Consider the following 10,250-nt stretch of genomic DNA (forward strand, 5'->3'; position numbering starts at 1 on the left):
ATCTGAGACATTCCTTAGACCCAGCCCAAGTTTTATATAGAACTGCTGTGGACCTGAAGTAAAGAACCTCGAGAGGTTATAGCTCCAGTGTTTCCAACTCTTGTAATTTTATTGAGAGTCTCACAATATTTGGTGTTTTGTTCAACATCTCAGATCCTGGAGTTATGGGAATCTTGGCTTTCATTTAAAGTAAAAAGTAATTTTATAGCCCACATGCCTGCAGAGAGAAGCTGGAAAAATATGATCCAGGGGTAATCTGAAAACTCAAAATCCAGAAGACAAAGAAACAGAATCTCAAATAATTTAAAAAAAAAAATCTCATGATTTTAAGCAAATTTCATTATTATTTTGGGGTCCTGACTCATGATTTTCCAATGCCTAGAGGCTGACAATCCTGTAGCTCAGTTTGTCAGTTTCAGATGAGACCTTTAAAAATGAGAACATAAGCGTAGGAGGTTGGTGTCATTGACCAAAATGTCCTCTCTGACTTGTGCAGCACGCTATGTGGGCTGCACCCTGTCACTCCAACAGTGGATGCGTGAACATTTTGTGCCCAGTTTGTAAAGTGTCTAGGACTCCTCTGGGATGGAAAGTGATGTATAAATGTAAGATTCATAGATTCCAAAGCCAGGAGGGATCACTGTGATCATCTGACCTCCTGTATAACATAGGCCATAGAAATTCCCCAAAATAATTCCTCAAGCAGGAAAACATCCAATCTTGATTTAACAATTGCCAGTGATGATGCATCCCCTGCAACGTTTAGTAAGATATTCATACTGCTTCCCACCTCACCCCGCAGAATGCCCACCATGAGAAGATATTAGAGAGAGACTTTCAGCTCTGCATGTACCAAGCAGTTTAATTAAGGAATCCACAGTATTAATAACATTCACACTGAAAACAGTGTTTCATCACAGAGTACTGTATTAGCATTACAAAGGGCCTATAAAATCACCTCTGAATCCCACTACAGTACATTTCTAATGATATTTTATCCAGTCTGGACGTTATTGACTGACACAAGGGGACATGTTTTCCTTTGCTCCATCCTAAATGTTCTTTTGCTCAATTCCATCCCATTACTCTTAGTTCTGTCTCCACCAACCACCCTCAAAAATCCCCCACCCTCTTTAATGCTAGTTATTGCAAAGAGGAGGCAGACACTGTACAGGCTGGAATCTAAATAGTAACAACTTTACTGATTCTCTTAATTCCGCACAATTTATTGAAATCACAGCCATACATTTTGTGCAAATTAGACTAGTAATGTACATTTCCAAAACACATTCTATTTGTGCATTAACCTTGAGCTTCATGTGGACTTTTTGTTATAACACCCTTGCTCTGTGTTTATCAAATCGAGCTTAAGCAAAGTATCAAATAACAAAGCACAGCCATTAAGAAATTCAGGCTGGGATTTCAAAGCAACATAAGGAGCACACACAGGTTTAAAATTCTTCAGTTTATTTTGCAATATTGAACGTCTGGAAACCTTCTTGTCTGGATCTCCAGAACCCTATGGTCTGTTTTTGAAACCTCCTCCATCCATATCCTATTTTCTCAGGCATTTGTCATTTTTCATGTAATTAAAACCAATTTCATGAAACTTCAGATATGTCTAATAAATAAAGATGAAGGCCCAGATTTTAAAAGGTATTTAGGTGTTGCTGCACTCAGCTTTTTGAGGTTTTGGGGGCGGGGTTGTTTTTGGTCGGTTGACTTGAGGGGGGAGGAACAGAGGATTGTTTTGTTTTCTTGTGTGTACAGTTGCTATATTTCTATTAGGTCTTTGGAAATTAACTGGTTTTGACTCTGTTGAAAATATCAGCCAGCAAGCCACTACCATTGTCTATGCTTTGGTACTATATTGTTAAGTACCATTAAGAAACATTAAGAAAGGCTTATTTTTGTCAGTAATCCCTTGTTTACACACAGGTCCCTGAAGGAGCTCTCTGAATGGATATCTAGTATGAGCAAGATAGGTCAGTGAATTTTCTCTTCATGTGGGTCAAAAAAATGTCATTGGAAAATCCTAATTCATGAAAAGAGAAACACTTTGCATAAATGTGTCTATTTTGCCAAAATTACATTTCAAAATAAAATGTGGGAGGAAAAAAGCATCTTAATAAGGTTGAAACACTCCATTTTTTCCTTTTTGGAATTTAACGATTTGATTTCCATTTAAAAACAACTTTTCATTACATTTTTAAAAAAACATTACCTAATGCAATATATAATATTTTTTTAAATATTACATATTACATAAAATGTTGTCATTGGAACAAATGTTTTGATTTTATCAAAGCGAAACTCTGATCAATTTGAAACAAACAAAAATCCAAATTTTGTTTTGTGTGAAACTTTGAACGTTTTGGTTTTGTTCCATTCAGAGTGGAATTTTTTTTTCAACTGACATTATTCCCCATGAAACAAAAAATCTGGTTCCCGCCCAGGGCTAGAACACCTGTACCTTGTCTCCAATCATGTTGATAATGTGTTTCGCGGGTCTGATTATTCCCCTTATGCTGGTTTCACATCACCAAGGGATTCCCCAGGACAGGGTGATGCCCAGTTACATCTTTAAGGCACTGGGCTCATGTTTCTTCCCATTGAAACCCCTATTATCTAGGAGTGTTGAAATCTTCCAGTCTAGCTAATCCAGCTTGTTGTGTTTGTGCAGCTTAATTTTTCTGGGGCTACTACTGGCAATGCTGTCGCCATTAGGATATTTCCCTCTTTCTCTGAGTCCTTTTTAAAGCATTTGCAGTATCCCAGTTCATTTCCTGGGAAGCTCATGCCTTTCCTGGCTGCTCTGGAGATGCTGTCTCAGTTAGTATAGGCCTGGCTCTGCAGCGGCAGTTTGTCTCCTGCTTTCCATTGCTATTTCCCCCCCTTTTGCTGCCTTTCTGATGTCTCTTCAATCAGTAGGGGGTTGGACTAGATGATCTCCTGAGGTCCCTTCCAACCCTGATATTCTATGATATTCTATGATTCTATACCCAGTCATTCGTGTGTGTCTGCAGTACCTGTCTATGTTTTTTTATTCTTTCATTTGTTTGCCCAGAGAAGCAGTTTTTGCTCTCTGCTTTTCTGTGCTTTTTTTGGTTTTCCTTTCCCAAGCTGACTCTCTGCCGCACTTTCCCTTATGCTCCGCCACTCTCTGCATTCTCTTTCCCACTCCCCATGCACTTTCTTACCCGGTTCTCCCTTTGTATGACTCTTAAGTGTTCTGCAAGAGACAGACCCTGAAGAAGGTGGGCCTCACCCCTCTACGTCCAGCTGCCGTTCCCTTATCACCATGCACCAGCCAAGCCAGACATGTGCTTGGATTTCAGGGGAGTTTCAGCCCCCCCATTCTCCCTGACACTCTTCCTCATTTGCCCGCAGTTGTTGGGGGAGCCCCAAGTGAGCACTGGCAGGTCACCTCTCCCTCTGCGCCCACACACACTCCCAGGGGAAGGAAATGAAGTGCCCCTTGCCATTTCCTCTCCTAGCTCCACTACCTGTGGGAGGAGAGTGATGACCCGCTTGCCTGGCTCCCACAGCTCCCTGCCCCACTACTTGGGGCAGGACAAAGAAGACTTCGCCCACCCATTCCCTCCTTTGCCTCCCACTATCTGGTACAGGGGAGGGGTAAGGCCCTGTCCTGTCTTCCCTCAGCTCCCCATGGGGAAGGAACAGTGTGGTTACTCGCCCTCGTACACACAAGAGCTCCTCCCAGCAGCTCGCCCCGGTGTCTGTGGGAGGGAAAAACAATGTCTTCCCTCCCCAGGTTCCCCTCCCCACTGCCTGGGGGAAGGGAGGGATGTTTCTCCTGCTCCATCCTGGCTCTTGACACCCCCTCCCCATTAACCCACAGCCTGGAGGACTGGTATAATTATCCCTGTGTTACCATATGCTGTGCCACTGCCTGGGGGAGGCAAGTAAACATGTGCCTCTGGCTGCCAACTGAGGAGTTGTCCTCCCTGCTGCCTGGGAGAGGGAAGCAAAAATTCCCACTAGTTCCCCTGCTCCCCTCATATTTTAACAGAAAAGGGGAAGAGATCACCTCCCAAGCCATACTCTCCCCTCTCCCAGCCCCTCACTGTGTCCCCATACTTGGGGGAGCAGAGATGTGATTCCTGCTCCAGAGATCCCCTATTTCATGGGGGAGTGGCATGAGGCTGTCTAGCACCAACCTCTGGAAATGTTGTCTACACTGTCACCTCAGCTCCTCCAAAGGTCCCTACTTTCCCCTCCAAAATGTGGAGGAAGTGAGTGATATCCCTCAACATATCGACCACTTCCTTTTCCCCCAGCACCCCTCCATTAAATCGCTACACTGGAAATAGAGAAGTGAAGATAAACTGTCTCTGGTAGTTCTGGCTGCAGGTCATATGCATACAGTAAGTTCAGTACCTCTGCAAGGGACATAGAAGAGGCAATTCCTATTAATAAAAAAGAAAGGGAGTACTTGTGGCACCTTAGAGACTAACAAATTTATTTGAGCATAAGCTTTCGTGAGCTACAGCTCACTTCATCGGATCATCATGCATCCAATGAAGTGAGCTGTAGCTCACGAAAGCTTATGCTCAAATAAATTTGTTAGTCTCTAAGGTGCCACAAGTACTCCTTTTCTTTTTTGCCAATACAGACTAACACGGCTGCTACTCTGATTCCTATTAATGTAGCAATCGTGTTTTGATATTGAGGCCCAACATTTTGATGTATGTGGGTTTTGTTTTCAGTTAAATCAAGGTTAGGAACTTCCAGGAAGTTCAACAACCATGGAGATGAAGTCTCACGGATGGACTGTATCAGGAGGGCAGAGACAGAAGGTGGTGTTGATGCATCTCATATATAACTCCATTTTACTCGTCCTACTTGGAATCTACACAATGACATTATGGGGAATAATGGTGTAATCGCATCCTAGGATTGAAATTGAATTGTTGGGTTGAAATGCCTCATTGGTTTGGAGTATCCTGCTTCATTCCTTCTTTTCCCAGTTCTCTCCTGCTCTTGGACTGGGCCCCAACTTTCTCCTTATTACATGGTTTATTTTGGGGTTGGGAATATCCTGTTTCATTCTTAATTACTCCTACTTTATCCATTCCTTTTTCAGAGGAAACCCAGTCCCTCAGATCTGGAATATGAACCTTATTTGACCACATTGGTAAGTACCCTGACAGTAAACTCATGATAGAGGTGCAATAGCTTCACAGATCTAACACATTAGGCAGGATGAGAGTGTGTGTGCATTTGTGTTTTAAGTTTAAATGGGGCTGGGAAATTGCAGTACTAATTAGCCCAGTTTTCTCCATTTGTTTTAAGAGGCAACCCAGGCCCTAATATTTTGAATCAGAACCTTTGCCAACCTCCATAAGAATCCTCACTATAGCCTAAGACTGGAGATCAGAGAAACAAGGAGGGTGAGGTAATATCTTTTATTGGACCATCTTCTGTTGGTAAGAGAGACAAACTTTCGAGCTACACAGGGCTCTCCTTTTTTAGATACAAGAAAAGAGCATAAACATGGAGGTGACAGTCTGATGAATCTGACAAATTGGGGGGAGGTTAGAGTGGATTTGGGCGTATATTACATACTCACATACTCACCTTTCACTCACCTTTTCATACTCTCTCGCCTTCACATACTCATCTTTCCAGGAGATCTACACAATGATACTATGGGAATTAAATGAGTAATCTTAGTCTCGAATATGGTCTCACCATTCTGGTGTTTTTGTGTCTTATTTTGAGGTGTATTGGGGCTGAGGACATCCTGTCTCATTCCTTATTATCCCTCTTTGATCCAGTTATTTTAATATAAAACCCATTTTCCAAAATTTGGAATTTTAACCCAAGTTTGATCTGCTAAGTAAGGATCCTGGAAATAAACTCAGCATGGAGGTGAACTTTTGGGACTAGAATAAACCAGGAGGGCACAGCCAGGTGGTGGTGTTGGTTCTGCACCACATATATAGCTTTGTCAATTCACCCAGCTAAGAGGTCTAGGCACTGACATTATGGGGAGTAATGGCTTGATCACATTCTAGAACTGAAATGGAATTGTTGGGTTGAACTGCCTCTGGGGTTGGAATATCTTGCTTCTTTCCCACCTGCTCTAGTTCTCCGCCTGTTTGTGACTGAGCCCCAACAGTGAGCTGATGGTGTCGTTTTAGTTTGTAAATAGCTCTATAGCTCTGTCTGCTCATTCTACCAGGGGATTGACACCCTGACATTTTGGAGCCTAATGACATAATCGTGTTCTGTATCTTGGCAATTGTTATTGTTTGTGTTAGGTTGCCATGTCTCTGTTCTGGGAATGTCTTTTCTTATATCTCATTTTACTAATATTTTTAATTGTGTTGTGCCTGAAGTTTTAGTGGGTTATTTTTTCCAGTTGATAGTGCATTCCCGAGTGGGTGTGTATGGAAATATCTCACCCCCTTTTTCATTCCTGTCCAGGCTCCCCTAATGCAGGTGGCTGTTTGTAGGCTGGGGTAGCAGGACTGGCTAGAGCCTTGGCTTTCCCTGCCCAATGTGCCAGTCAGAGTCGGTAAGCCAGCAAGCAAGAAATCCTTCTTTGGGGTCTAATCCCCAAACTAATGAAATAAACAGGAGTCTTTCCACGGAGTTCAGTGGGTTTGGATCAAGCCCTGGCTGCTGATATAAGCAAGGAGTGAATTGCATCTTTTCCCCAGAGCAGGTGAACAATTGTGTCTGTGCTGCATGTTTCCTCCCAGGGGTATTCCTGGGGTAGTGCAGTTTAGGCACCACTCTTGCTCAGGGTTGTACCTGAAGGCTCTGTCTAGCCCCTTTGCCATTATTCTGAAGTTTGCAGAAAGCCTATCTGGTAACTGGCCCAACCTGATTGGTGCATCTTTGTTTTTGCATGCATTTCTCTCTCTCTCTCTCTCTCTCTCTCTCTGTGTAGGACTCTTTAACAATCTCTCTTTTTCTTCCCATTCTATAGAGGAAATAACTTAATTCACTACAGGGAGATATTTTGTTTTGTTTTGGTGGCATTGTCTCCCTCTGTGGCATGTGAGTACTCACTGCTGCAGGACAATGTCATTTTACATCTCTCTGTCCCAGCTTTATTACATCTTGCCAAGTATGTCAATCGGTCTCTCTCTCTCTTCTCTTTTATAGATCATGGCTTCCCCAGATGTGGAGTGCACAGTGGATAAAAGTTCTTTGCCCAAAGTTGGTGCAGATGATTTGCACCAGACCGTGCCAGCAGATTTATCTCCGGACATTAAATGCCCTGTGTGCTTGGAAAGATTTGACAATATGTTTTGCTTAAACCCTTGCTTATATAAGTCCTGCTTTTCTTCTGTCCAGGAGTGGTCAGAAGCCAAAGCAGAGTGCCCACTCTGCAAGCAGCCTTGCCAGTCTGCGTTTCACAGTGCAGGGTCTGAAGAAGATTCAAAGGAATATGTCTCTATGCCTTCAGAAAATTGCGCTTTGTCTAAACTTGATCTGTGCGGACTTCCCTATCCCACCTCAAGAGAAACTGATACCGCAGTTTCTCTTTGCAGGAGTTCCTCATCTCAACTGACTGAAGATATGACATCAAATATTCAGTTTTCTGATCAACGAATACATCGAGGAGATCACGAAATTCATGAAGTGATAGGATTGTTTGCAATAAGGAGACAGATTAGTGCAGATAGATCATACCTGGGACCAAGTCAGAAAGAGTCTGCATTTCATTTCATCCCAGTTTTGCAGCGCTTTGGAGTACAGGTTCAAGATCCTCATCCTCACAGAGACTTTTCAGCCAGGTCACAGATGCCAAGCCTAATGAACATGATAGTGGTGCTGGTTTCTTCTGGTGTTTTACTATTTGTCTGTTTTTATTTGTATTTAAGTGTTATTCTGTTACATAAATAAAACCCAGTTGGGTTTCTTGGTAGTCTGGGAATTTGTGTGCGTGGGAGGAGGGGAAAGTAAAGCTCCGGTCCTTTGCGAACAAAATCACAATGATGGTTATTCTGAAGCCAACAGACTCAGAAGTGTCCCTAGTTCCAAATCTACCACAGGCTTAAACCTTTATGCAGCCAAAGGCTTCTCCTTCCCAGAAGAGAACAATAAGATAATCAGTCCAAGGATAAAAGCTTCTACTTCTCACAAGGATTGAACAATGGGGACCATTTGCTCAAAGAGTAAAAACAAAGCAGCTGGCCCAGAAAAGCATCAGTGATTATTTATTTTTTCCCTTTATTAAAAAAGCAAACAAGACTTTTCCTCAGAAATGGTCCAAAATGTTACATCTTGCATTAGGATCACTACAGTGTTTGGATCTAGTACTCTTTTTATAAGGGATGAAAAGGTTCTGCAGAAAGTTAGAATTAAAATAACTATTGCCAAGTCTTGCTATACCTGAGATATTAGGTATCACGCTGTTTATTACAATTGAATATTTATAGCAGTGAAAGAAAAACCACGGTCAACTGTAGAACTAACTTAAAATATTGACTGCCTCTGAGGCACAGAAAAAGTGAAAAAGATTAGGGCTTCTATATCATTTAAGGTAAATTTTCAAAAGCACCTAAGTCTCACTGAAAAATCAATGGGCCTTAGGTTCCTAAATCATTTAGGTGCTTTTGAAATTTGTATCCATAATCATTAACTGGATGAAATTGGCTATCAGCACTACCCCTCAATTTTCCTGAAGATGGACTCAGCACTGCAGACTGAAAGTTTGCTTAGAACAAAGTGCAGTTTTGGATTGGATAAAAGTTGTTTTTCATAACATCTTTGAAAGACTGAGATGAAGATATTTTTTCAGTTGTTTTTTTGCTGCCTTATTTTATTGAGAACCCCAAGACCTGTCTCATTATAACTTGTTTGCTTTGAAAAACATTGTTTTAGAGAACCTCCACTTGCCCCCTAAATTGCTCCAACTAAAGTATAGGATACGAGTCATGGCAAGAGAGATAGAGATTGGGAGGAGGGATAGCTCAGTGGTTTGAGAATTGGCCTGCTAAATGCAGGGTTGTGAGCTCAATCCTTGAGGGGGCCATTTAGGGAGCTGGGGCAAAAATTGGGGATTGGTCCTGCTTTGAGTAGGGGGTTGAACTAGATGACCTCCTGAGGTCCCTTCTAACCCTGATATTCTAAGAGCAATGGTGCAGTTCACAACCACACATGCACACTAGAGAAATCTGGACATACACGTGTATATTCACGTGGTCATGAAGGTGCTTCTATGGAGAAAGCATTGCAGTGTAATCTCAGGCAGCCATTGTTATGCTGGGTACAGCTAAAGAGTTGGAGAGGTGCAGGCATTTTAATCCCCTTTCCGCCAAAAAAATAATTCTACCATTTAGAAAGAGAGAACTACTCCCAAAGCTCACATCAGTGGGGCCTTATCATATATGATTATCCCCAAACTTCTGCTCTTGATGCCTTGTCAGGGTATTTCCACTCCTATTTGCTAACGGGAAGTAAGACAAGGTTCCCAAAAACCCCTTTGATCTAAAAAAGGGAACACACCTGCTGGAGTCACAAATGGCTTGTTGGCTGGCAGAGAGCAGCAGCTGGCCAGTCTGCAGCTGCTCATCTCCATTCTCTACAGCAGGTGTTAATTGCAGGTGGCAAGAATTCCAAGAAGGTATCGGGTAGCTTGGCTCACACACTCAAATAATCAGTCGGCCTCTCTCTTTTACACTCGATCATTGACCAAGAGTTCCCTAGATTTTACACTGTTGCTCATGATCACTGGAGTGATCATCTCTAGAGCTGTAACAACTCCCGGGCCCAGCTGCACGTGAGACCTGGTTTACAGAAACACCTATGCTGCAAATGGCTTTTTTTACAGACTCACCACTGAATTGTGTAACGTAGCTGAACCTCTGTGCCAAGAATGCTCTGCCCACCACTAGATAAAGAATAGCTACAAGATATGAGGGATTTTTAAAAAAATAAAGTATTTATTAAAATACCACAAGGGTAAATGACTAACACTGCATGCCAACAATCCCCCAAAGTGAACAGTATCAACTATAATATGCATCTTCAAATTAAGGGGAGAACTTTGTACCCACCCCATAAATTGGAGCCTTTACTTGAAAGATGACCTCTTCAGGGCTTCTATCCCACTCCCACCTCCCCCCACCCCCCATTTTAATTCTTCTCTCCAGAGTTTCTAATTGCCTTCCCTTTCCTCTCTACTGTTTTCCCTGTTCTCCATCTCAGGAGTGAGGTATTTAAGGGCTCCAGACGCCTCCTCTTTTCTCAGATTTCTCATCATTTTG

General features: G+C 42.4%; 1 protein-coding gene across 1 annotated transcript in view; it reads left to right on the top strand.

Annotated features, from left to right (window-relative positions):
• The window catches only part of LOC119855918 (E3 ubiquitin-protein ligase Topors-like), a 108,781-nt gene extending 100,887 nt beyond the window's left edge, over positions 1 to 7,894 (top strand). The window contains exons 2-3 of the mRNA XM_043515135.1: positions 5,108 to 5,158; positions 7,141 to 7,894. Of these exons, the coding sequence (XP_043371070.1) occupies positions 5,108 to 5,158; positions 7,141 to 7,884 (795 nt within the window). The 3' untranslated portion in view covers positions 7,885 to 7,894. The remainder of the gene's footprint in view (positions 1 to 5,107; positions 5,159 to 7,140) is intronic.
• Positions 7,895 to 10,250: the final 2,356 nt, after the last annotated feature.

Source organism: Dermochelys coriacea, chromosome 5 (genome assembly GCF_009764565.3).
Source record: "Dermochelys coriacea isolate rDerCor1 chromosome 5, rDerCor1.pri.v4, whole genome shotgun sequence".
NCBI classification, from domain to species: Eukaryota; Metazoa; Chordata; order Testudines; family Dermochelyidae; genus Dermochelys; species Dermochelys coriacea.